Genomic DNA, 27658 nt, shown 5'->3' on the forward strand with positions numbered 1-27658 from the left:
GAAACAAACTGAGGGTTGTTGGAGGGGACGTGGCTGGGGGGATGGGGTAACTGGGTGATGGGCATTAAGAAGGGCACTTGATGTAATGAGTACTGGGTATTATATGCAACTGATGAATCACTAAATTCTACTCCTGAAACTAATAATACAGTATATGTCAATCACATTGAATTTAAATAAAGAATTAAAAAAAAGATATATGTAAATAAACAAATTTAAAAGGAAAAAAAGACTACTGTATTCTATATTCTGCTCAAAAAAGAAACTCCCTTTCATCCTGTGCATTACTTGGGACACAGGAATATACTGCCCACTGCAGTGATTGAATCTGAGGCTGGACCACTCCTTCCATTACTCAACTTACTTTTTGCCCTCTTCCTCTTCAATTAGTCGGTATACTAAGACCAAGTAAATGGATTTTAAAATAAAACTGGAGGGAAAAAAAAATGTCACCAAAGAAAACCCCAAACAAAAAAAACCCTTACCTCTCTACATAATAGGTCGCAAACATGAATAATATTCCATTATAATACAATTGCATCTATAACCATAGCAACACAATCCAAGAGGACTTAACTCTCTTATAGCAAATAACAGTCTGATTTTATAAAGCTAAGTAAGCTCTTGCGCTGACAGACACAGATGAAACATCCTTACTTGGTTTCAGTTCAAGAGAGCCAACAGGAGAAGGTCTACTAAATTTAGACTCTGAGCTGATTTCATCACTAACCTGTCCTGAAAGAGGTCTCTGCGGAGAGAAGAAAAAAGGCCAGGGGACAACACACTAGGATGGGATTAACCTATTTAAGAGGCACAGACTGCAGTCAGAAATGGTCACAAAGAATATTCTGCTAGGCTCACAGCACCTGTCCAGGCCCCAGGGCATGGCAGATAGCCACACCTTTGTGAACCGAGTGTTTCTGGGAAGCCTCGTCCTTCCAGAGAGCCATCAAGGACCCAGAATTGTATATGTGAATACAGTGACTGCAATATGACCAGCTCAATCTAGAAGCTTTCCCGGAAGAAAAACAAATACAAGAAACTTGATCCAAGACAGAGCTTGAAACAATTTGGAGAAGCACAAATTGAAACGGAATCAAATACTGATGTTTCTCTCTTTTTAAGCTAGTGAAGAAAACACCTATATTTTTCCATCTGAAAAAATAGTTTAATTCCAATTAAATTTTACTAAAATACTAAAATGCTCAGGAAGATAACTGAGCTGTTAGCCAGCATGGTGACAGTCCAGGCAGTGCCCACCTGACATGTGGTTTGTGTCTCTGAAGGTGTACAAAGTCAGCAGTTGGCTTGTCCTCCGGAGTGGGTGGGAAGGAGGAAGGGAAGGTCGCACAGAGAGGACAGGCAGTCTGTGCTAGGCTTTGGAGGAATGGGAGAGCCACTGGTCGCGAGGGGGCTGGCCAAGCCCCAGCAATGACTAAGCAGCAGACCCAATGGCTTTGCAGCTTAGATCCCCGTAGGCAGGAGAGGATGGGGACACAGAAAAATGGAGGCCAAAAGTTTCAAACGAGGTTTGGTGTATGAGAACAGGGGAAGCAGGGTGCAGAGGAAAAGGAAAAGGAAAAGAGACATCTTTTCCACCCCCATCAAATTCCTCTTCCCATTTCTTCCCGTTCCTCTCCATATAGTCTGCTACCTTTTCTGTCAGCTCCAACATGGTGTCTCAAGTTGTTAAAGCTGTTTTTTGTTTCTTTTTTTTTCTTTCTGGATTTTTAGCACCATGCTGTCCATCCTTCCTCTTGAGTACCTTCTAGAATATTCACTGGTTTGAGCTGGTACTGAAGCAAAAACAAAGTATCTCACCCTACAAAAAGCTGTGGGAATTTTATAAAGCAATTGAACTACAACCTAGTATTTTTTTTTTAATTTTATTTATTTATTTGAGAGAGAGAGAGAGAGAAACAGCATGAGAGGGGAGAGGGTCAGAGGGAGAAGCAGGCTCCCCGCTGAGCCGGGAGCCCGATGTGGGACCCGATCCCAGGACTCTGGGATCATGACCTGAGCTGAAGGCAGTCGCTTAACCAACTGAGCCACCCAGGCGCCCCTACAACCTAGTATTTTGAAGCTGAATCAATCTTGTGTTTCATGGGGTTCAATCCCCTAATTCAACTGTGGGAAATCCACAAATACTGTTCATTTTTACAACAGATTTAGGTGATTACAGGTATATGTGCACATCCACTGTTATACTGCTTTCCATTTACACAGCCTCATCTTTCACCTGAAAGGTAAAGGCATTCATTTCACAAGAAATGAATGCACACTAAATATGCATATGATTCTGGGGCCCAGATTTACTGTTCAAAGGAAATTTTCATAAGGTTACATCCGTGGAATAAATTAACAGGAGATAAGAGTGAGTCATTTCATTGTTTTGCAACTCACTGCCATCTATCTCCAAGTGTTAGGCCTCCTCACAGCACCTCTCTTTTAAGATGCTTATATACAAATCAATGTCATATAAAGGCAGAGAATTCTGAAGAAAAAGGAACACAAATGTGAAGCAGTAGGTTACTTCTCTATGAGCTATAAAGAAAAGCTGATGTCAGGTTTAGTATTAGCTGGAGGGAGATCTCTTAGCTGGAAATAAAAAAGAAAATGCAAATGGGAAAAAAAAAAATGCCAAAGGGGAACTGCCAGAATTAGAACATAAGTCTTTCGCAAAAAGAAATAATTTTATTGAATAAGGAAAAAATCAGTTTAAATATGTGAAGTTATTTTGTGTGTTTTCCCACAGCATACTAAAATACAACCACACACAGTAAACTGAAGTCACTAAAATAAAAGTTGAAGAAAAAACTATTAGCCAAGAATTTGACTACTTGTAAGTACGATGAGGAGAAATCACTTAGTGATTTGTTCTTATCCTAACAGCACTATCCTAGCTGCCTTAAAGGTCTTCTAGAACAATGAAGGGTATAAATAAATAAACTCATAAATAAATAATTAGATCGCTTCTTCCTGCTAAATGCCACTGAAGAAGAGTCGAGTCACAGACTAAATTATGAATGAGGAAACTGTGCCCGATAGGTTTTGGATATTTTAACTTCATTTCTAGTGGTTTGGGGTTTCTCTAACATGCACTGTAAGCTCTTGGCTACAGCACAAAAGTACCTGGGGTGCTTGTTAAAATACAGATTTTAGGCTTCAAATCCAGAGAAACTGAGAAGGTCAAGGATCCTAAGAATCTGCATTTTAAGGAGCCCCATAGGAGATTATAAATGCATATGGTCTACAGTTTGAGGAAAGTACTACCTAAAATTGAAGACCTGTCTTTGTACTACACGGATCAACATGATTTAGGCAAAAAACATGTTAACCTCTATCCTACAGTTTTTTGAGCCAAAAACTGTTTCAGAGCAGAAAGGAACCTTTAAATCTACTTTATTCTTCGGAATCATCAACCTTGTAGCCTTAGGGAGCCAGTGAGTTATCTTAATAAAAATTATCTGTTCAGGAGTGACCAAAATGGTTTCTAGCAGGTTTCATCAAGCTGCAAGTGGCTGTCAAATGCATACCAATGCTTTAAGAGAACTCTACAAGAATCTTTCACAAAGGCTGCTGAAAATTTTGTGGCATTTGCTTTATTAGAAATGTGAAAGATGAGCAATTAATTACATCTATTACTACTCTAAAAATTCTAATTGCCTTCTCATTGCATTTGCTAGCAAAAACTCTCCATGCTTATTACAGAGAAAATGCTGTTCACGGGCTCATCTACCACTGAACTCCTTCCTTCCCATCTCTTTTCTTGATAATCAACCCCATTCCCCTTATTCACATGTGCATATGCCCACTTTGAGAGTAAGATACACCTTTCTGTCTTTGCCCCTAGCAGTTGCAAACGGATTTTCATGCACCCTGCAACAAGCGCTTCTGAGTGAACTGTATGTGTCAGTCACTGTGGAGAAATGGAACTAGTAACAATGACGATACTGAAGGGGTATGCACTGTTAACAAGGGGATTGCTAACAACAGAAAACTCTGGGGTTCCCCCCCACCCCAGCAAATTAAAAGTAAAATGCTGGAGCACTCTAGAATGCATAGCAAGAACAGTACCATAAAATGTGACTGCATAGAGATCTGCAGTTGAGTGAGATGCAACAGGGGCTGTTGCCGACGGTGACTATTGGGAGTCATTTCAACAGGCCAATGATACAGACCTCGCACATCATCATGGTCTATGCCAGCTTTTCTTCAGCTTGTACTCAAGGGCAAAGAACTGGTTGGTGAGCATCCATTATTGATCTCACAAATCACAGGACTTAGGTTTGAGGCCTGGGCGCAGGGAGGGTGAGTGAGGTAATGGCTCAGCTCTAGCCAACCTCAATGTGTTCCCTGGGAGACAAACGATCATGGGAGAAGACCTGTCAATACTAGTGAAAGTCTGTCCTCTAGAGTCTGTTCTCAAATCTTGACCTGGACAAAGGAGAATATAGTCACTGGTGGGTGGTGGACTCAGGCTTATCTGCGGGGGACCCTGGGGGCTTTCCAAATTCTGACTACACTTCATGAAATCTCTTTACACAGGCCCCCCTGGGAAAGACAGAAGAGGGTCTTCCCCCTGTGCCAGCTGAACCTGCTAACTCCTCTGTATCTGTTATGTCTTGTGGAATTTCATGAGAACACACTTCAGGAATATTTCCTAATATCACTTTCATGTCAGAGCCAGAGAGGAAATCTCTTACCTCTAAGTTCACAAGAAGAAAATACTTCCTATATCCAAAGGAAGACTTTCTCTGATAAATACTCTAAAAATGAATTACTTTACCAGGGGCACGTTTTTATAACATGCTCCTACTTTATCACTGAAGTCAAATCTTCATTTTTTTTTTTTTTTTAAACTCAACGTGCATTCCCTGCAGACCTACTTTATACCAGGCATGGTGCATGTACCTGATGATATATGCATCTGACGAAGAATAAAACTCAGTCTTGCCCTCAAGGACTTCTGGTGCCTTCAAGGGAGCAGGAGTTGGACCTTCTAACACAGCGTGGTCAAGTCTTACTCTGGAAGAGTGGGCACAGTGTTTTGGTAGATCTGGGGAACTCTTCAGAGGGGTGACAATGGAGTTGGTTTTTAAGTGTGAATGGGATTTTAACACAAATGAAAAGAAGAAAGACCTTTTCAGCAAGAAAAAAAGTTATGGGATGCAAAAGGCAGTCCGAAGGGAACACAAGAGTATTTTGTAGGACTGAGGCACAGGGGGTATGGGGAAAGACGCAGAAATTGAGGAGCTAGGATGTAGCAAAAACAGAAAAACCTTTATCAGCCATGAAAAACAATGAATTTTATCCTGTAGGAAGGACAAGGTGGAGCCTGGGAGATTTTTTAAGAAGGGGTTGCAAGACCCAATCTGTGTTTTTGGAACAGAAGTGTGGTGGCTGATGCAATGACTGAGAAGAGCCCAGAAGACCAATAAGAAGGCATTATAGAGACTGTAATAGGTGTTGGGACTGTTCTACGCTCTTAGATGCCCACGATCATTTCCCTCTGCACATTCTTTGGTTATATCTGAGTTTTCCCCCTTTAATTATATATCAATACTGATATTTTTTTCCTACCCAAGATGCATCATCTGTGGTTCATAAAATAACATTTCACATGAGTAAACACTTAGGTAAATACATTCTTAAAAAAGAATCCCTTACCTGAACAAAGCTGTTCCACTTTTGTGTAGTTTAAAGACACTATGTCATTAACCCATGCGATGATATCATGTCTGCTCATAGTCTCTTGGGTTATCGAGGTAGAATACACATTGACCGCCATTCCCCAACTAGAAAAAGACAAATAAGGAAAAAATTAACTCCGAAACATAAAAGGTCAGGATCCCTGGCAGAACTCTAAGGGATGGAAAAGGCCTGCTTCAGCTGAGCCTTTTCTCTTCCTCTCTCTTCCACATATTTGCTGAGATACAGTTAAAGTTCACATACTGTTCATGCAGTACCACTCCACATTCCCCACCGCCACTGGACTCCAAGGTTTTTTAGGTTCTGAGATATCTATTTTCTCATGTAACTTGGTCTCACCGTCACCCTTAAATCTATGTGTGGTATTAAAAAGTTATCAGGTCTGTAACAGCGTGCACTGGAGTCACCTTTCATCTTTCTACGTAACTTCATCATACTTTCATTACTTGCCAACAGTGCCCCCTCGCACACTCCTTGGAGATGTAAATGGGAGCTCCGTTGTATTCAGTTGCTCAGGCTAAAAACACCATGCCCATTCTTGCCTCCTCTGTTTCCCTCACCACCACATCCAATCCATCAGCAAATTCTACTGGCTCTACCTTCAAAGTAGAACCAGTCTTTCCCACTTTGGTCAATGCTCACCTGATGCTTTGCAGTATTCTTTCCTGGGTCTCCCACCATGCACTCTTGCCCCCCTCCCCCCACCACCACATATTCTCAACACAGCAGCCAGAGTGATCCTAGTTGCAAAATCAGATGCTCTCTCTCCTTAGTTTAAAACCCTCCAATGGTTGCTCATCCCACAGTACAATTCAAATTCTTATCAAGCTTTAGCCAGCCTGATATATTCTGACACCTTTCCTTACTACCCTCTCCCCCTCACTCCACTCCATCAACACAACCTCCTGGTTTTCTTCAACTCCTCAAGCTCACTTCCTCTTCAAGCCTTTGTACTGCTGTGGCTTCAGCTAGGTCCATTCCCCAGTTTTGAGGTGCATGCCCTCATTTCCATCTCCTATTCTTTTTCTCTTCATAGACCTAGGAGAGAAGCTCCACTGGGGCAGGGATTTTGTCCATTTTATTCTTTGTGTATCCCTGGTGTCTAGTTCAGTTCCAGACACAGAGTAGGCTTTCAATACAAATGCTGAAAGCAGGAATGTGCTCCCCCACCCCCCTCCCATGTAAAGTAAGCAGGGCAGTAGATAAGCTAGGTAAGCTATGTACTTTTTCTTTAATCAGCTTTGGAGAAATTCACTTTAGAAATGGGCTTCATATAAGTTTCATTCGAAAAAAAGAAATCCTCAACCTGGTATTCTCTATTTCTAAAAGCTTTGGACAAAGCTTTTATAAAAATATATAAAAACATGTGAATAATTTGAAAGACATGTACTGTCTAATTACATGAGTCTTCCCTTTAATTTACTCCTTCTGTTTCATGACACCTACTTCCCCAACTTTTCATCAGAGTGAAATACATAGAAGGTTTGCTTAAAATATTTTATCTATAGTTTTGTGTAATTGGTTTCCTTTTTTTAAATTAATAAACTTTGTTTTAGAGTTCTTCATAGCAAAATTGAACGGAAGTAGAGTGTTACCATATACCCCATTGTCCCCACATACACACAACCTCCGTCACTATCCACATCCCATACCAGCTGCTACATTTGTTACGATCAATGAACCTACTACACTCATGCACTATCATCACCCAAAGTCTGTGGTTTACAGTAGGGTTCACTCTTGGTGTCGTACATTCTACGAGTTGTCACAAATACACAATGGCATGTATCCACTATTTTAGTGTCATACGGAGTAGTTTCATTGCTCTAAAAATCCTCTCTGCTCTGCTGATTTATACCTTTCCCCCAGCAATCCCTGGCAACCACGGATCTTTTTACTGTTCCATAGTTCTGCCTTTCCCAGAATACCATGCAGCTGGAATCATACAGCATGTAGCCTTTTCAGATTGGCTTCTTTCAGAGTAATGTGCGGTGAAGGTTCCTCCATGTTGTTTCATGGCTTGATACCTCATTTCTTTTTAGCACTGAGTATTCCACTGTCTGAATGCACCACTCAGCTGATGAAGGACATCTTGGTTGCTTCCAAGCTTTGGCAATTCTGAATAAAGCTGCTAAAAACATCCATGTGCAGGTTTTTGTGTGGACATAAGTTTTCGATTCATTTGGGTAAATACCAAAGAGCACTACTGATGGATTGTATAAGAGTATGTTTAATTTTATAAGAAGTTACTAAACTGTCTTAAGTGTCTATCCAAAGTGGCTGTACCCATTTTGATTTCCTTCCAGCAATGAATGAGAGTTTCTGTTGCTCCACATCCTCACCAGCATTTGGTATTGTCAGTGTTTTGGATTTTGGCCATTCTAATAGGTGTACACTAGTAAAAAAAATTTTTTTTAACATTTAAACCTGGTTGAAACTTTGCAATTTTACTAATTCTGTGCAAAATATAATACTTAAATCTTTAAAAAATTATGTATTTATAAATACATAAGAAAGAGAGAGTGTGCATCAGGGAGGGGGCAGAAGGAGAGAGAGAGAGTTCAAGCAGATTCCCCACTGAGCATAGAGCCAGACGTGGGGCTCAATCTCATGAAGCTGAAATTATGACATGAGCCAAAATCAAGACTCAGACACTCAACCAACTGAGCCACTCACAGGCCCCTACTTACATAATTTTATGTAAAATGTGTGTATCTTTTATTTTGAAAAATTTTACTTTAAATATTTATTTGACACAGAGCGAGCACAAGCAGGGGGAGCGGCAGGCGGAGAGGGAGAAACAGGCTCCCCGCTGAGCAGGGAGCCCGATGCAGGGCTCGATCCCAGGACCCTGGGATCATGACCTGAGCCAAAGGCAGACGCCTAACCGACTGACCTACCCAGGCGTCCCCCCAAATTTTATATATATAAAACTTATTTTGAAAGTTTTTTTTTTTTTTTTAAAGATTTTATTTATTTGAGAGAGAGAATGAGACAGACAGAGCATGAGGGGGGGAGGGTCAGAGGGAGAAGCAGACTCCCCGCTGAGCAGGGAGCCGATGCGGGACTCGATCCCGGGACTCCGGGATCATGACCTGAGCCGAAGGCAGTTGCTTAACCAACTGAGCCACCCAGGCGCCCTTTGAAAGGTTTTTGATACATCAAAAAACCAGCTGTGTTTACTTCTTGGCTTCAAAAGTTATCAATATTGGTCAATCCTGTTCCATTTATACTAGTCAGTACTTTGTCCCAAATCCTACCCTCCGTGCCCCAAGCCAGTTTGTTTTGAAGTGCCAAGCATCTTATTGTTTTGCTTCAAGTATTTCAATATGTTTCTCTGAAAGATAAGGACATTAAAAAAAACTCAAATAGCATGATCACATCTGAAAATAAAAATAATTTCTTAATATCAAATATGCATTATAATGTCTTATAATTTTTTTCAGTTTGTTTGAATCTGGACAAATAAGTTTTAGACATGATGATTCATTGATATGTACTTTAAATTTCTTTTATCTGTAGATTTCCCCTCCATTTCTAATATATATTTTTTTTAATTGTTGAAGGAACTGGGTTGTTTCTTGTACAGTTTCTACAATCTGGATTTTGCTCACTCTACCCATTGGTGTAGTTTGACATATTCCTCTATCCCTTGGGTTCCTATAGATGGGTCATTTGATCTACAGGCCAGAGAGGATTCAAGTTCTAATTGGGGGTTTGGAGGCAGGACTACCTTGCAGTGTTTGAACTCCCATCAGGAGACACATAATGACTGACTCCCTTTAGGACATCGTTAGCTATTAATATTTGTTTAGATCCACCAATTCTTTAGAGACTTCAGAGTCATATTCCATTATTCATTTTTGATTTATTACCTAGAATAGTTCTATAAAGAGAAATTTCCCTAGTACTGGTCACATAACAAAGACAGGACAGATGCCTGATTTGTTTTATTTACCATTTTTCAAAATAATGAGGTAGTTCTCTACTATTCTCCAAACATGACTAATGAGGTTTTTATTTTTGAAGTGGAATTATGAACTCAACAAGTATGTTTCAATCCACGTCTCAACCGACCACAGTTTAAATCTTTACTAGTGTGAGCTTGCAAGAACTTATTCAAGCTGTTTTTTGAGTTCTTCTAACAAGGTCCCAGTAGTCTTTGATCATTTCCTTGCTTTCTGGTATGACAAAATGTTCCAGGCCCAACTTGGACCTTTCCTGCCTTAGATGTAAAACCAGTTATTTCTCTTATGGGTTCCTTATTTCTATAATCACAAACGGTATTGAGAAATAAATATTTTTAAGCATGGCTATAAAGAGAAAAATCTTGTTTTACACAAAAATCTGTGTATCTGTAAAAGAGTTGTGTTTGGAGTGCTTATTATGTCTATTGCAATAAAAATCTGCTTTCTACCTACCGTGCTAAATGAAGACTTTTTTTTAAAGATTTTATTTATCTGAGAGAGAGACAGAGCACGAGGAGGGGAGGGGCAGAGGCAGAGGCAGAAGCAGACTCCCCGCTCAGCAGGGAGCCCAGTGTGGGCTCGATCCCAGGACCCTGAGATCATGACCTGAGCTGAAATCATATGCTTGACTGAGCTACCAGGTACCCCAAAGATTTTTTTTAATAAATATAAAATATCCATCTATCCCCAAAAGCACCCTCATCTCTAAATTCTCTTCCCCTGAAGACCTAAAAAAAAAAAAAAAAAAACAACCTTCTAGTATTGGCATTTTAGATAATGGGACCATAGTCACTGCTTTTCTACAACACTATTAAAGGTTTTTGAGTAGTATCTGGTTAATAACATGCACTGTTTTCTTTAGTCTATCATTATTAAACAAAGCTGTTTGTTTTTAATACCTAATTAAAGAGTTGTCTGCATGACTACGTAAATGATATAAAACCTTAGTAAACATAATTCAAAATTTAGAACATTTTGAACTGGTTGGAGTAATTTTCGTTTGCTGGCCTAACTTTTGGCAGGTGATGTACTCTTCTGATGGTTTCTTCCTCAGGCAATACTGGAAAGCTTTGCTCTACCATGTAATATATCATTGCAGGATGAGGCCGCAAGGCCCAGAGTTGTGCTACACGAAGTCCAGCCAAATTGGAATGAAATTTTTTGTCCAGATGATTTAAAAACAACTAACCACAAAGCAGGAGAGATCCAATCAGGTCTGTGATTTAGAACGATAATCCCTATACAAGTGAGTAGAGATGTTCTGTGGTTTCCTAATTGAAAAAGCGAGCAACCAAGGAACAGGTGGGAGAGTTACAACTGCTTTTAAGAAATCCATGAGAACAGGGAAGCAAGTCATTCCTTCGCTGGTGGTTCTGCCAATGAATCACACTCTCCTCCAGGTCTTTATTGATAACATTCACCTTTGTGAATGGTCAACCATCTTTCCATGTCCCAATAGTCATTCAGCTCACAAAGGCAGATAAAGCACTATGTGCCTTTAAGGAGCTCATTAGGAAGACCAGGGGAACAATGAAATAGCATCTGATTTTTGCTTTAGAAAAACTCCAGTTAGTTACTAGACTCACCACTCTTACCTCTACCACATCCCCTCTCTAACCAACACAGCTGCAGTCCCCAGAAACCCCAGCAATAAGAGCAACCTGCTTTAGGGGACCTGTGGGAAAACCAGAATGGAGGGCAGACCAAGATGAGGGTGAGTGAATGAAGGTTAGGAATATTTTAAATTTTCTTTTCTTTTTTTAAAGTAAGCTCTACACCCAATGTGGGGTTTGCACTCATGACCCCAAATCATATTCTACTGACTGAGCCAGCCGGGTGCCCCTATTTTCTTATGTTTTCTAAAATAAAACAACAACAACAACAACAACACAACAACAACACATTAAATAGATTTCCATACCTACTTCACACTAATAGCAATGGAACCAGTATAGTTAATTTCTAATTATAATTCATGCTGATTAGAATATTCTTTTCAACCTTCCTCTAAATTTCACCAAGATACTCGCAAGTCATTTCACATTGTGGTTGTCTTTTGCTTCCTTTATTAGTTTCCCATCCAAATGCACAATGCCTTTTTTTTTTATTATGTTATGTTACTCACCATACATTACATCATTAGTTTTTGATGTAATGTTCCATGATTCATTGTTTGCGTATAACACCCAGTGCTCCATGCAGAACGTGCCCTCCTTAATACCCACCACCAGGATACCCAGCTCCCCACCCCCTCCCCTCTAGAACCCTCAGTTTGTTTTTCAGAGTCCATAGTCTCTCATGGTTCGTCTACCCCTCCAATTCCCCCCCCTTCATTCTTCCCTTCCTATTTTTTTTTTTAACATATAATGTATTATTTGTTTCAGAGGTACAGGTCTATGATTCAACAGTCTTACACAATTCACAGCGCTCACCATAGCACATACCCTCCCCGATGTCTATCACCGAGCCACCCCATCCCTCCCACCCCCCACCACTCCAGCAACCCTCAGTTTGTTTCCTGAGATTAAGAATTCCTCATATCAGTGAGGTCATATGATACATGTCTTTCTCTGATTGACTTATTTCGCTCAGCATAATACCCTCCAGTTCCATTCACGTCGTTGCAAATGGCAAGATTTCATTCCTTTTGATGGCTGCATAATATTCCATTGTATATATATACACCACATCTTCTTTAACCATTCATCTGTTGATGGACATCTTGGCTCTTTCCATAGTTTGACTATTGTGGACATTGCTGCTGTGAACATCGGGGTGCACGTACCCCTTTGGATCCCTACATTTGTATCTTTGGGGTAAATACCCAGTATGCACAATGCCTTCTGATTTTAGATGGAGAGCGCTGGGTCCAGGGCCCTTCTCTGCAGAGGGCTGGTGCTCTTCTTCACCTCTAGGAAGTCAGGTGGTGCCAAAGCAAAAGAAGAATTCTATTCCTGCTCTGCCATCCATGCTTTTCTCTTCCAAATTCTTCAACTCCCACTTTTTCTACAGGGGCAACTTTAGTATATTCAAGCCTAAAGCATTCAGGTGACTTTATGGTTCACAGAAGAAAACTGATCTATTCCCAAATGTTAAACTCAGGGCTGGTAAAAGCATATTTTTTTTTTTTCTTTTTTTTTAAAGATTTTATTTATTTATTTGAGAGAGAGAGAATGAGAGACAGAGAGCACAAGAGGGAAGAGGGCAGAGGGAGAAGCAGACCCCCCGCTCAGCAGGGAGCCCGATGCGGGACTCGATCCCGGGACTCCAGGATCATGACCTGAGCCGAAGGCAGCCGCCCAACCAACTGAGCCACCCAGGCGCCCGGTAAAAGCATATTTAATAATCTTAGTTCTTCTGTGGACACACTCTAAAATCCTAAAATTTCATTAAAATTTCTTGGCTGTCAATCTAGATGACAATATAAAAGTACCAGCCCTCACTTATTCAGCAATGTCTGGATAACACAAGGAATTTTCTATTATTTTAAAGTGATTTCATGCTTCCATTTTGATCCTTGAAAGAATCTTGTGAGGAAAGCGGGGGAGAAACTATAGCCTTCCATGACAAATGTGGATTCCTCATCCTTCTGAAGGTAGGAATTAAAATAATTCATACAAGACATTGATGAAAGAAATTGAAAAAGACACAAATAAATGGAGAGATATTCTGTGATTATGGATTGGAAGAATGTTAAGATGTCCATACTACCCAAAGCAATCTACAAATTCAATGCAATTCCAATGGCATTTTTTTTACAGAACTAGAGTATAAAATTTGTAAGGATCCACAGAAGACCCCAAATAGCCAAAGCAATCTTGACAAAGAAGAATAATGCCAGAGGTCTCATGTCCCCTGATTTCAAACTATATTACAAAGCTATAGTAATCACAATAGTATGGTACGGGCATGAAAACAGACACATAAATCAATGGAACAGAATAGAGAGCCCAGAAATAAACCCACACATATATGTACGATCAATTAAGACAAAGGAGGCAAGAATATACAATGGGGAAAAAAATCTCTTCTATAAATAGTGATGGGAAAACTGAACAGCAACTTGCAAAAGAATGAAACTAGACCACTATCTTATCCATATACAAAAATTACCTTAAAATGGATTACAGACTTAAATTTAAGATGTGAAACCATAAAACTCCTAGAACATAGGTTGTTGAGCTCCTCAATGTTGGTCTGAGTGTTTTTTCAGATTGGACTCTGAAGGCAAGCGTCACAAAAGCAAAGATAACTAAGTGTAACTACATAAGATTAAAAAGCTTCTGAACAACAAAGCAAACCATCAACAAAATGAGAACTGGGAGAAGACATTTGCAAATCATATTTCCAATAAGGGGTTAATATCCAAAATATATCAAGAGCTCATACAACTCAGTCACAAAACTAATCCAATTAAAAAATGGACGGAGGATCTTATTTTTCCCCAAGACATAGAGATGACCAACAGGCACATGAAAAGGTGCTCAACATCATGAACCAGAGAAATGCAAATCAAAACCACAATGAGGTATCACTGCACACCTGTTGGAATGGCCAGCATCAAAAAGACAAGAAATAACAAGTGTTGGTGAGGATGTGGAGAAAAGGGATCCTCATGCACTGTTGGTGGGAATGGAAAGTGGCGCAGCCACCGTGGAAAATATGGAGTTCCTCAAAAAATTAAAAATAGAACTTCCATATGATCCAGCAATTCCACTTCTGGACATTTATCCAAAGAATACAAAAACACTAATTTGAAAAGATGCATGCACCCCTATGTTTACTGCATTATTTATAATAGCCAAGATATGGAGCAACCTAAGTGTGCATGAATGATGAAAGGATAAAGATGATGTGATACACACCAGAGCTACTCAGCCATAAAAAGGAAATCTTGTAATTTGTGACATGTGACAACATGGAAGGACTATGAGAGTTTTGCACTAAGTGAAGTCAGAGAAAGACAAGTAGCACATGATTTCACTTACAAGTGGAATCTAAAAAAATAAAACCCAGACTCCTAAATAGAGAGAACACAGTGGCAATTGCTAGAGGGGAAAGGGAGAGGTGTCTGTGAAGTGAATGAAGGGGGGGTCAGGGGATACAAATTTCCAGTTACAAAATAAGTCTGGGCAATGTAATTAATGTACAGCATGGGGAATACAGTCAATAACATTGTATTAACTCCGTATGGTGACATAGTAACTAGACTTACTGTGATCAGTTCACAACGTATGTCAAATCACCATGTTGTACACATGAAACCAGGAGAATACTGCATGTCAATTATGCTTCAATTATGAAAAATTCAAAATACTAATTTTTTAAAGATTTTATTTTTTGGGGAGCCTGGGTGGCTCAGTTGTTAAGCGTCTGCCTTTGGCTCAGGTCATGATCCCAGGCTCCTGGGATCAAGCCCCGCATCGGGCTCCCTGTTCAGCAGGAAGCCTGCTTCTCCATCTCCCACTCCCCCTGCTTGTGTTCCCTCTCTCGCTGTGTCTCTGTCAAATAAAAAAATAAAATCTTAAAAAAAAAAAGATTTTAAGTACTCTCTACACCCAATATAGGTCTTGAACCCACAACCCAGAGATCAAGAGTCACACATTCCACCAACTGAGCCAGCCAGGCGCCCCTCAAAATACTAATTTTTAAGTTTACTAATTTCCAAAGACTCAGTCAAGAAAAATAAATGGCTAAGAAAGGGAAGTAATACTAAGTTCTACAGAATAAAAAGACAATGCACTGTGCAAGGTTTACTCTGGATCTTCAGCACGTCTTTTTTTTTTTTTTTTTTTAAGATTTTATTTATTTGAGAGAGAGAGAGATCACAAACAGGGGGAGGGGTAGAGGGAAAAGCAGACTCTCCACTAAGCAGGGAGCCCAATGCAGGACTTGATTCCAGGACCCTGGGGTCATGACCTGAGCTGAAGGCAGACGCTTAACCAACTGAGCCACCCAGGTGCCCTTCAGCAGGTCTTTTACATGGAAACAACAGTTTATTCTGATATAACCTGCAATCTGGTTACTGGGCCATAAACTACTTCTCTCTGTGCCATCCTTGCAGAAGAGGAAGTCAAAGCATTGTCCTCTAATTTGCAGCTTTCAGTCAGATTTTTAACCAGATCACTAGGTGTTTAAAACCTGGTAAGTACAGCAACACTGAAAGTAGATAAAGGACAATTCCCTAGCATGACAGTCTCTGGGCCACCATATTTTGACACAGCATTTAAATTTTTTAAAAAGATTTATTTATTTTAGAGAGAGCGCGTGAGCAAGTGAGCAGGGGAGAGGGGCAGAGGAAGAGGGAGAGAATCCCCAAGAAGACTTCACGCTGAGCGTGGAGCCTGAGGTGGGGCTCGATCCTAGGACCCTGAGATCATGACCTGAGCCGAAACCAGGAGTCAGACGCTTAATTGACTGAGCCATCCAGGTGCCCCTTAAATTTTATTTTCAAATGAATTTGCATTCGTTGTTCCTACTTAAAAATAAACCACTAACAACAATATATTTATACACTCTTTTCATGATTGTTTGAATGTCTTTCTGAAAAGCTGGCTATATAGATATTCTGCAAATAGGAGAAAGAACAACATACAGAAAAACAAAAATCCCTCTATACCTCCAGCAGGCAAAGTCACGATTCTGACTTGTCCATGGATAGTGACTTCAGAAAAAGGACAGCCTCAGGCTGGGGGCCCGTGTGTTGATTTTGTCTCTAAATTCAAAATGTGGTGGTGGGAAGGGGAGAGGTTCAGCCGGTTTATGCTCTGCAGCAGTTACTCAGCCATATAAATTAGAAAGTGCATTTCTGCTTACTGAAACAAAAGGAATTTTATGTGACCGACAGACTTGAGTTCGCCTACTGAGCAAAGCCTGGATAAAGACTTGGCAAGCCCCAAACCATGGAAACCAAAGTATGAATTCTATCACCTTCCAAGTCATGGGCCCCTCAACCAATTACAAAATATTCTACAATTGTGTTGTCCAAGAGCAAATTTGGCAAAGTTTGTGAATTATTCCAGAGGAGTATCTCTCCAAAATTTGACAAATATATAAGATGTCCTAGCTAGCTAGCATCATGTGTGGCCCTTAACTGAAATTATTTCTTACGTAACTCATTTTGTCTCTCTGCTCCACCCTAACCCTCACAAATAAATCACAGCCATACACGGGGTCTGGGGAGGCAGCTCCTTTTCCTCATTTCCTCCCTTCACACTTTGATCACTCCTTTTGAAAGAAAACGGTTTCTTTCAGTAAGGCTCACGATAGGCCAGGTGTCCCAGGATCCTGGCTCTGGTCCTGTTTAGGGTGTGTGGCTATAAGGAGAGGAGTCTGAGAAATTAATTTTGGGAATGAGGCATGTGGAACTTATTTTGATTTCGATTTCTTCCCCCTACAACTAACGTCTGAGTTTGCCAGGCTTCCCGAGTTTAGACACGACCATCTGCTTGACTACTGTCTGCTCCTCTGTACGGAGGCCCCATTTGGCTTAGATTTACCCCGAGCCCATTCTGAAGCTGAACTGTTACAATACCTTCCTGACGTAAGCTACCGTCTTTATGCCACTCCCTGCAGGAGCCTGGGTGCAACTGGAAAGGTAACCTTCAACATAAAACGTTCTGAAAATTCAACCCACCCTACGCCAATCCATGCCAATCACACATTTTACACTGACATCTGACAACTATACCCATATTTGGGGCTCTCTGTCTTCGCTCTCATTAACAGGTCTCTCTTCTCCACATGTTCCCCCATCACTGCGAGAGTATCCCTCTACCAGTCTAAGATAAATACATGCAATCCACCCTTCACCCAATTTCCCATAAATGAGAACAAAGAGCAGCCTGGAAAAGACGTACAAAGAATAATGCGATTTCTCTTTCACCTGAGAAACTGACTTGAGTTGAGGCACCTAAGGATTTCTGAAGCCCTTATAATAATCAATAACCCAAGTGGCTTCTTCAGGAATATTTAAAGATAACAGTGCTTTGTAGGAAGCTATGCCCTGCTGACCAGGTGTTAGCGTTCCTTTCAAAATGTCTCAGAAGTGGTCTGTACCACGTTTCCATACTTGCTAAGGTGGAAAAAGCACCTGTGAACCCCTTTCCTTTACCAGTCATTGCACTTACACTTGGTCCAGGTCAAGGCCTCACTTTCAGTTCCTATCTCACATGGTGTTGTTTGCCTTAAGTTTTTTAGGATTGTCAAGGTTGGCCTGTTCCTATCTACCAGATAAAGTGGGGGTGGGGGGGGCACTATTTCACACAGACTTGCAAACATAGCTTTTTCCCTAGAAATAATTTTTTGTCGTTTTAACAGAAATGGCCATTTTGCAAATATTTCTAAGCAGTCACAATTCTAAGATTTTAAAAACAGATTAACCCCATCATGGGTATAACATTGAATATTTCCTTCTCTTACAAGTGGCATCTTTCTAAAATAACCTGTAAATATTTGGAAGCAGCAGATCAAATACTGAGCCAAAGGAAGAAACCCCCAAAGTTGTTCTCCAAGACCACTTCTGCATTAGAATCTAGGTTATCCACTCCATCTGTGAGGGACAGAAGAGATTCGGTCACACAGCAGACAGTCACTTAAATGAGTGAGTTTTCCTTTGAAAAGCCTTGTAACACCACAACTAGATTCTGCCTGACTGCCTCCTTCCTGGCTCCCTCCCTAACAAAAGGCGGATGTGAAATCTCCTGGGGCTGTCCCTCATAATGAACTGGGCATCAGCAGGGAGTTACGCGTAAATGTGTCCCCTGAACCAGAAACTTCCCTGCTTTTCAGCTGTGCATAATCCATTCTCTAGATTCAATACCGTGAGGGGTAGGATTTAAACATTTCACCAAGGAAAGACTATCTCCAGATAATTCTCAATTCATCAATTTCTCTTTACTTGTGACCTGAAATTGGGGGGGGCGGGCAGGGAGACAATATTTGAGGAAGGAGATCAGGACCCAGTGAAGCCAGAGTTAAAGAGGGTATCTCTGAAAGACAAACCTTGACACGATGAAATCTCCCTGTCCCTGAGACATCACAGAAACTATATTGAGTTTCATTTAAAATCGGGTTTGAAGGCTTCCATTTAACGTGTGGAATAATTGATGTATGCATGGATTGTAGGGCTGGGATGAGAATTTAAGAGGTCATTTATTGTCTTCAGGTATTAATAACACACATAAGCTGCCATGGGCGGAAGTGCATCTGTTTTATTTTTACAGGGCTCTGTGACTCTGTTATGGGATCAGACAGACAATGCAAGACGCACCCCTCCAGAGCTCCACCAGCCAGCGGAAGGGCCTTCTAGGGTAGCAGAGCTGAACGCAGGACTTACCTCAGACAGGGACGGCAGAGAAACAGCTGGACATGGCCACGATGACAAAACACGTCTATTTTGTTAAAATGGATGTTGTGATATATTTTCTCGAGATGAGGATATTATTCACAATGTGGAGCTAGTGAAGAAAACCAATGTAAGGAACTTTAATACGAAGCTGCTTGGAGAAACACTGGATCAAACATGAGTTTTATCAGAGGCTGGAGTTGCCTGCTCGTTATTCCAGGTTTTTCTAGACAGGCTAACCACTGAAGTTATTAATATGCTCTTTGGTATCAGTCACTGCTTAATGATAATGCTTTTAATGTGTGCTCGAGGTTTCACTTGGTGTGACAATCCAAAGTCCTAACTCCAGCTAATAACTGCCATGTCTCAGAGAGAATCAACAGAAAATACTTCTTCAAGGTGCTCATCTCTTTTATCGTTAACTGTTCCTTTTAAAAACAGATTAAATTTGGGGCACCTGGGTAGCTCAGTCAGTTAAATGTCTGCCTTCGGCTCAGGTCATGATCCCAGGGTCCTGGGATCGAGCCCCACATCGGGCTCCCTGCTCAGAGAGCCTGCTTCTCTCTCTCTCCCTCTGCTGTTCCCCCTGCTTGTGTGCTCTTTCTCTGTCAAATAAAATCTATTAAAAAAAAAAAAGATTAAATGTGCTCTTGCCATATCACCATGTATTCCAAGTACTATTTTTAAAAAAAGAGAAGATGAAAACACAGATTTCTCCAACCACCTGCAAAATGAGGTTCTAGAGCTAGCCCTGAAGATCTGCCTCCATTTTAACAGGCTCGTCATTATCTGTGTCAATCCCGTTGGGTACTATTCCGGAGGTGCTTCCTTAGCTGGACTGCCCACAGTACTGTAAGGAGACGAAACAAATGCAACTTTCAAAACAGCATATATAGTTTTTGATTTTTTCAAACTCGGAATTAATGAGTCAATAGTGATGGCCCTGAAATGACTTGGAAACTTGGCTTTTATCCCAAGAATGAAGAAATTTTTGTTCTAAAACAGTTCTTGGTGGCATTTGTGATGTTCACTGATATGAAACTCAGCTGCATATAACGGAAGAGTAAAAGGCTAAGGCCATAAACACACACACACACACACACACACACACACACACCGGAAGAGTAAAAGGCTAAGGCCATAAACACACACACACAGGCATACATTTCTTCTTATGGTCAGAAATGCAGCTGATTATAGCTGATTATATTTGCTTAAACATCCATCTGTTTCAAACAGTGGGTGGCTCGGTCCATGCTCTGAAAATAATTTCAATGACCCAGAGCTCATTCCCATGCCACAAGGCTTGGCTGGTCTCCTCAGGGCACCAACTTTTGGTCAGTGCCACCCCCCCCGCCGCCCCCAACTTGGCTCCCAGTATATCCACTCGTTCTTGACCATATGCCTTCTGTTTATTTTCCCAGCCCTACTTGGCTCTGTTCCCTCTCACCCTGACCTTAGCTCTCTCCCATGATCCAAGTCATTTCCAGTCAGGTCCCAAGCCTCCCCACCCCCCAACATGACCCCAGGTCAACCTTTTAAGGGCATGGGTGTTACACCCACCATGGTGGGCAATCATGCTCAGTAATTAATCCATCATGCATAAAAGTAGTTGCATAAGATAAAGCAGAAGAGTATGTGATGGCTGAATGAACATGGCAACACGAGGCAAAGTTGTGTGGTAGGTGCATTTTTTTGCAAGTGCCCACCTCCACCCCCCATCCTGATTCTGAGCTACTGGGTGCTCTTGGTAGTGCTGATTCCTCACCAGGTACTTAGCATCTTTAGCTGTCTGCCTTCTCGAAACCTTTTCATAACAAAAAAACAAATGAGGGATGATAGCTTCAAGGTTAATCCTGCAAGGCCTTAGGTAAAGAGGTCTCTCCCAGCACTTGACACCACTGGCTGCCTCTCATTCTTCAGGTTCAGCTCAAATGTTAACTCCTCAACAAGTCCTCCCTGTCCACTCTCTAAAGAGGCCTCCTCTGTTATTCCCACATCACACTGTTCTTCCCTTTGTGCTCCTAACACAGTCCGTTATTGTCTCATCTGTTTGTTGTCTGTCCGCTACCTGCTGCCCCCAGAATGTAAGCTCTATGAAGGCAGATACTTTATTGAATATATTTTGTTAACTGCTGTCTCTCCCTTGTCTAAAGCAGTGCCTGGCATGAAGTGGGTGCACAACAAAAAATGCCCAACGAATGTATGTGTGGGAGAGTTTCGTGAGGAGGGGAAATTCACAAGGTGCCTGAACTCATACCATGGAAGCAACAGCCTATGTAGGTCTCTAGCGCAACATGGGATAGTTCTGAGGGAATACACTAGGATTGAGTGGATTCAAGGCCTCTGTCTTTTAGGTCTAAAAAAGAATCATGTAGAAAAACGTGCCATTTTTTAGGTCTCCAACATGGACACGAAAAGCTCAGTAGCTATATTGCAGCTTCATGAGAGCACTGATCTAGAAATCAGAGCAACTATCAGCGGGATTCGTAAACTTGGACACATATGCCTCACTCTTTGGATGTCTTTTTCTTCACGGAAGTAGGTAACACGCATTTTCTCAGTTCGTCTTCACAACAATGCTATGTGATAGCTACTGCTTTTGTGCCATTATGTGGGAAAGACACACAGACTCAGGTCTAGTGACTGACTTGCGCCCAGTCACGACTGAGTGGAAGAACTGGGATTTGGAGCTACAGCCGATTCTAGGATTCTTGATTTGCTCAACAAAGCCCCTCTCTACTCTATTATGTCATTAGAGTAAGTGGGAAGAAAAAAGAACTCCAAATGGGACACAATTGTGCTCTTCAATAAAACCATTTTTCCTTTTTATAGTTCTACCAAGGTCTCATTGTACATTTTCACTTCAACCCAATGAGTTTTCCTGAGGAAGAGCTTGAAATGTAGACATCTGGGTGACTACCTAGTTTATTGCTGGGAATGATTTTTGGCTCAGAAACCCACCAGCTCTAACAGATAAGCCATGCTAATATTTTAGGAATCACCATATTTTACATTTCTAGTTACTACTTATTTCAGACTCCAGTCTCTCAATATACTTTCGTATTAGTTTAGTCAAAATGGACAGAGACCACATACGTTACTGCTTGTAATTTTTTTAACCCTAATAAAAGACATTAAATTGGAATCTTGACTATATGTTTAGAGAAATCTATTTAAAAAATTAATCTCTTGCTATCTCACTCTTAGAGGTTAGCGCCTATCCAAAGGCTGTATTACAGTAAAAATCGTTTTTATTTTTTTAAAGATTTTTATTTATCTGACAGAGAGAGAGTGCAAGCGAGCACAGCAGGGGAGAGTGGCAGGTGAGGGAGAGGGAGAAACAGGCTCCCCATTGAGCAGGGAGCCCCATGTGGGGCTCAATCCCAGGACCCTGAGATCATGACCTGAGCCGAAGGCAGACGCTTAACCAACTGAGCCATCTAGGGGCCCCTAAAATTCATTTTTAAGTTCACCAGAATGTTTTGAAATGGAAAGTGAAATACCAACAAAATTAAGCCTAAAAGGAAGAAGGATGTGCAGGCCAGTGTTAAAACAGATTCTGGTGAATCTGATTCCAAAATGGATAATGTACATCCATATCCCTCCAGCTCTGTTCATGCTATTTCCTGTTAATTCTTTTCATAGTAGACTGACACAGAACCAAAATAGCCAACTGGGGAAATAGTATAATATTAAACTTTATAAATATTACATAAAAATGACAAGATACTGATGAGCTTCTACATCGAACCCACTCCCCACCCTAGAGAACATCCTGTGAATTATATGGAAGATGGCTGCACATTAGAACAGGAAATGTAAATTTCAGTCTTTTACACCTAAAATTAGTAATGTTCAGCCAAATTGGTGTTGCAATAGAGAAATGCTATCAAAACCAGGCACACTATTTTGTCACCAGTTCTTCAGGCCATTGTCCCCAAAACCTTTCCCAGGTAAAAGGATTCATTTTGGTCAGAATGGATTTCCCCCATCTTCCTGCAATTCCACCCCAGAGTCACAGTGCGTCCTTCTCTCCTTCTCCCTAATTACTCTTTGGGCAACTGGATACCAACCCTGTCTTCCTTGTATACTGGAGTAGAAGAGGTGCATGTTATTTTGTTTTGCTTTTATTTTTTTAAAAATATTCATTTATTTGAGAGAGAGCGCGTGAACATGAGCAGGGGGGATGGGAAGGGCAGCGGGAGAAGCAGACTCCCCACTGAGCAGGGAGCCCCAGATGGGGCTCCATCCCAGGACCTGATCATGACCTGAGCCGAAGGCAGCCACTTAACTGACTGAGCCACCCAGGCGCCCCTTGTTTTGCTTTTAATGAACTCATCTACCATTTATTTACGGTAATGAAGAGACCAACAGACTTTCATTTTTATGAGGTATCCAACAAAAATCAGTTTACACACACACCTTGCAATACCTCTCCACTTCCCTGTCTACTGCTACGTAACAGGTCAAAAGTCAAAACATTTCTTGCATCAGTGTGTTGACACTATGATTCTCTAAGGGAAGTGCAGATATTGAGCATTTGAGTCAAGAGTGGATAAAAACTGCACCATGTCCAAACTGAATCAGATACAGAAATAACAGGATCAGATACATGGTAAAACCCTTGGGTTTGGTAAAGAGTGGAAGCGAGGAAGTTTCTTGAATTGAAGCCTCCCTTTCTGATTCTGCAGTTCTATGGTATGAGGGGACTGTATAGGAGCAAGTGACAAAATTTAATATACTGTCGTCATCTAACACATGTGGGGGATCGTGGTCTCTACTGAATTTAGAATGTTTTGTTAAACTTGAGATACTCAAAGACAGAAAAATAGTAAGTGATTAATGAGCATTCAGCACTAATTAAGGGAAAGGAAATTACTTAAGAGAAGCCCTTATGAACCATTTGGCTAAGTAACTAGAGCTACTACTATAGACAAAAAAGTCTAAAGAATAAGAAGGGTGGATGAAGTTAGTTCTAGAGTGGATGTATGTGTTAGGAGGTACCCAGTATTTAAGCCAATCTGAACAAATGAAATTTGGTAAAGTGCCTCCCCATCCCGTCCCCATGCCTAGTTCCTAGGTTTAGTTTCTAGGATTAATTTGATTTAGAGACTTTAAAACATTTAAGAAATTAGATTTGAATTCAACAATTGAGTATAACTTTTTTTTCTTGCTTCCCCATACTTAAATCAGACACCAAGTATTACACTGGTTTACTCAAATCATTACATTATTTCAGTTTTAGCTATTGTTATGGTATAATAAGCATAATAAATCCAATACCATATAATACTGACTCATATACATATTTATGTGTGTATATATGTTACAAAAGATTATTTTAAGATTGTCTCTTAGTTTGATGAGGCAAAGAAAACAAACTCAAAGTAGGTTAGTAAAAAAAAAAAAAAACTTTTTAAAGGTAGATGTCAAAGTGCTATTTTAAAAAATACTTTTATATTAAATCAGCACTTTTCACATAGAAAAAGTAGAAAGAAATAAAATTAAAGACCTCTTTTATAAAGGAGTGTGTAGGGTAGGTGCATGAATTTTCTACACACTTATAAAAATGGGCATATATGTATGCACACATGTATATACACAAGTACATACATGTAATAGGTTGCATAGTGACCCCCCCCCCAGAATTCATGTCCCCTTGAAACCTTAGTATATGATCTTATTGGGAAACAGATGTAATTAGTTGCAAATTATACTGGATTAGGGCCCTAAATCCAATGGCTAGTGTCCTTCTAAGAAGGCCCCGTGGAAACAGACACACACAGACACACAGGGAAGGAGGTCATGTGGTAACAGAGGCAGAGATTGGAGTAAGGTAGCTACAGGGAACACACAGGGCCACTAGACAGGAAGAGGCAAGGAATGATTCCCCTCCAGAGTCTTGAGAGGAGCATAGCCCTTCCAACACCTTCATTTAGGACTTCTAGTCTTCTCAACTTTGAGGGAATAAATTTCAAGCTGCCTAGTTTCTGGTAATAGTGTTTTAGCAGCCTTGGAAAACCAATACAATACATATATACTTTGGTACTAGTCAGCTTGTTTTTCTTAACCTATTGTGAATGTTTTTTTCTTTTTTTAAAGATTTTATTTATTTACTTGAGAGACAGTGAGAGAGAGGGATGCTAGAAGCAGATTCCCTGCTGAGCAGGGAGCCCGACATGGGGCTCGACCCCAGGACCCTGAGATCATGACCTGAGCCGAAGGCAGCCGCTTAACCAACTGAGCCACCCAGGCACCCCTGTGAATGTTTTTCTATCTTCTTCATGTGTAATATTTGCACTATGTTTTATTGTGGAGGTAGGTGTACCACAATGTACCTGATTCCACAATTTTTATAGTAGTATGTTTAATTCCAAGAACTTCTGGTGTGGTCATTTCCTCCTTTTCAGTTAATTATTATTTCAAGACAACAGAACTGGGGGTCACTTAAATGCTAATAATGACCAAATCATTGTTGGCTCACATAAAAAGACATGGACATTTTTTCACGTTCTAGAACTCTTCAAGTGATTTTTGGCGGAGGTTCAGTTGTTTTTAGACTTCTTACAGCCAATTGGACATCATTGGTTCTGGGCTCCCATTTTAACAGGAAAGGAAACAAGAAATCGTCTCATATTAAAAAAAAAGTCCTGTCCTTGGCCATCGTAAACTAAGGGAATCACAGGATGTCCTGTCTAATGGTATTTGGCTTCCTTTCAAGGAACAACCTCAATTAAAGCAAAAAGAACACACTCAACTCACAAGTGATATCTAAGTGGCTGTGACCCCCTCAGTCCCAAACAGAACACAGAAAATAATCATCTGTAACCTAGACTGCAAGACATTACTGCCATCATGGAAGCAGCAACTCATCTGGAATTTGGCCTGAAGGTTTTGCAATAAGATGAATAAATGACAGATGAAATAAGTTAAACTCACAAAATCTACTAGTAGACCTAGGGCATCTGTGAAATCATAAATGACCTTATATTTTAGAGTCTCTTTGGATTTTGAAACATACATGGTTAAGAAGTTTGGCTTTCGGATGCCAAGATTCTGGAAGCTAAGCATCCCCACTGTCTCAAGAATCACAAGGTCCCTCAGTTGATCCTTTCAGGTAAACTGAAGACTTTACTAGGCATTAGCTTCCCAGTTTCTCAGTTCTACTTAAGGCAATTATTCCTTAGGGGTTTCCAGAAGTTAGGAGTCAAACTGGCAACACAAAACTGCCAAATTAGAATGAGAATGCATCGAGGAAGAGCTGGGGGATGTTTGCCTCTGAAATTCTCTCTCCCTGTCTCTCTCTCTCTCTCTCTCTCTCTCACACACACACACACACACACACACACACACACACACACACACGCTTTAACTACCCTAGGCAAAAATTTTTAAGTATTGTTCCTTGCTACCTTTAAAGAAGAAAACATTTCTACACACATTTTCCTCAAACATAGGAATGAAAAATTTGATCCAGCGTTAAGGGGACATGCAATACAAAGAAAAAAGTATCTATGTAATTATTGGGTTCTTCTCCACAGAATTAAAAAAGTGTCCCCTAGCTATCAAGATGCCAAAGGAAACCTAGCTCTTAAATTTAACTCATTCATATGCAACTTTTAAAGTGCATATAGTAGTTGTTTTTCCCCCTAAACTGGAAGAATGATCCTGTTATTTTACTTTTTAACAATCCATTTTAATAGAATCATTGAATATGTACTCACGGGGAGCTGAACCTAACTGCTAGAAAACGCACTGTAGACAAAGACCAGGTAGATCAATTCTTCTTTTTCTTGAAGGGTTTGTATGGAGGTTAAGAACAACACAAGACCCATATCCATTAAAATCTAAGACAAGACTATATTACAGTATCCAGAATTTTCTTTATAGTCCTCTTAATAACAACAGGATAAAACATCTAATTTTAAAAAACAGGCAACTGATTGCAGACACTTCACTCAAGATACACAAAAGGCCAATAAGCACCTAATTTACTTAACATCATTCATCACCAGGAAAATATGAATTAAAATCTCAGTGTGATACTTCTATACATCTGTAAGGATGGCCAAACTTTAGAACACTGACAATACCAAGTGTTGCCAAGAATGTGAAGCAACTCTCACAGCTCGCAGGACGTGAAATGGCACCACCACTCTGGACATTTGTAGTTTCTTAAGTATGACTCTAGGACTCCATCATTCCCCTTCCAGGTATTTACCCCAGAGAAATGAAAACATGTATTCCCACAAAGACTAGTATGTGAAAGTTCACAGAAGTTTTATTCATAATTGCTAAGAACTGGAAACAACCCAAATGTTCATCAACTGGTGAATGGTACACGAAATACAGTGTAGCCGTACAATGGCTGACTACTTAGCAACAAAGAGTGACGAACTGCTGATAAACCCAGTCTGGATGAATCTCAAAATGATGCTGAGTAAAAGAAGTCAGACCCAGAAGAGTACCATCTGGTTGGTTCCATTTGTACCCAATGTGACCTACTGTATGATGACCATGTATGTAAGCAATTACCACCATACGTGACGAAGTAAAGCAGTGGCTGCCTAGGGCAACAAAGAGTACCGGGCCTCTTCTGGGAGTGATGGCTTCAAGGGCACATACATTG

At 40.5% G+C, this 27658-nt stretch overlaps 1 protein-coding gene across 4 annotated transcripts in view; it reads right to left on the reverse strand.

Annotated features, from left to right (window-relative positions):
* The window catches only part of MAPRE2 (microtubule associated protein RP/EB family member 2), a 155122-nt gene that overhangs the window by 59943 nt on the left and 67521 nt on the right, over positions 1-27658 (reverse strand). For 3 of the 4 annotated variants that reach the window (XM_021686091.1, XM_021686090.1, XM_021686089.1), the window contains one exon: positions 5671-5798. The exons of the other annotated variant lie outside the window; for it this stretch is intronic. In XM_021686091.1, coding sequence (XP_021541766.1) covers positions 5671-5791 — 121 coding nt within the window. In that variant the 5' untranslated portion in view covers positions 5792-5798. The remainder of the gene's footprint in view (positions 1-5670; positions 5799-27658) is intronic. 4 annotated transcript variants of the gene reach the window in all.

Source organism: Neomonachus schauinslandi, chromosome 14 (assembly GCF_002201575.2).
Source record: "Neomonachus schauinslandi chromosome 14, ASM220157v2, whole genome shotgun sequence".
In the NCBI taxonomy this organism is placed as follows: Eukaryota; Metazoa; Chordata; class Mammalia; order Carnivora; family Phocidae; genus Neomonachus; species Neomonachus schauinslandi.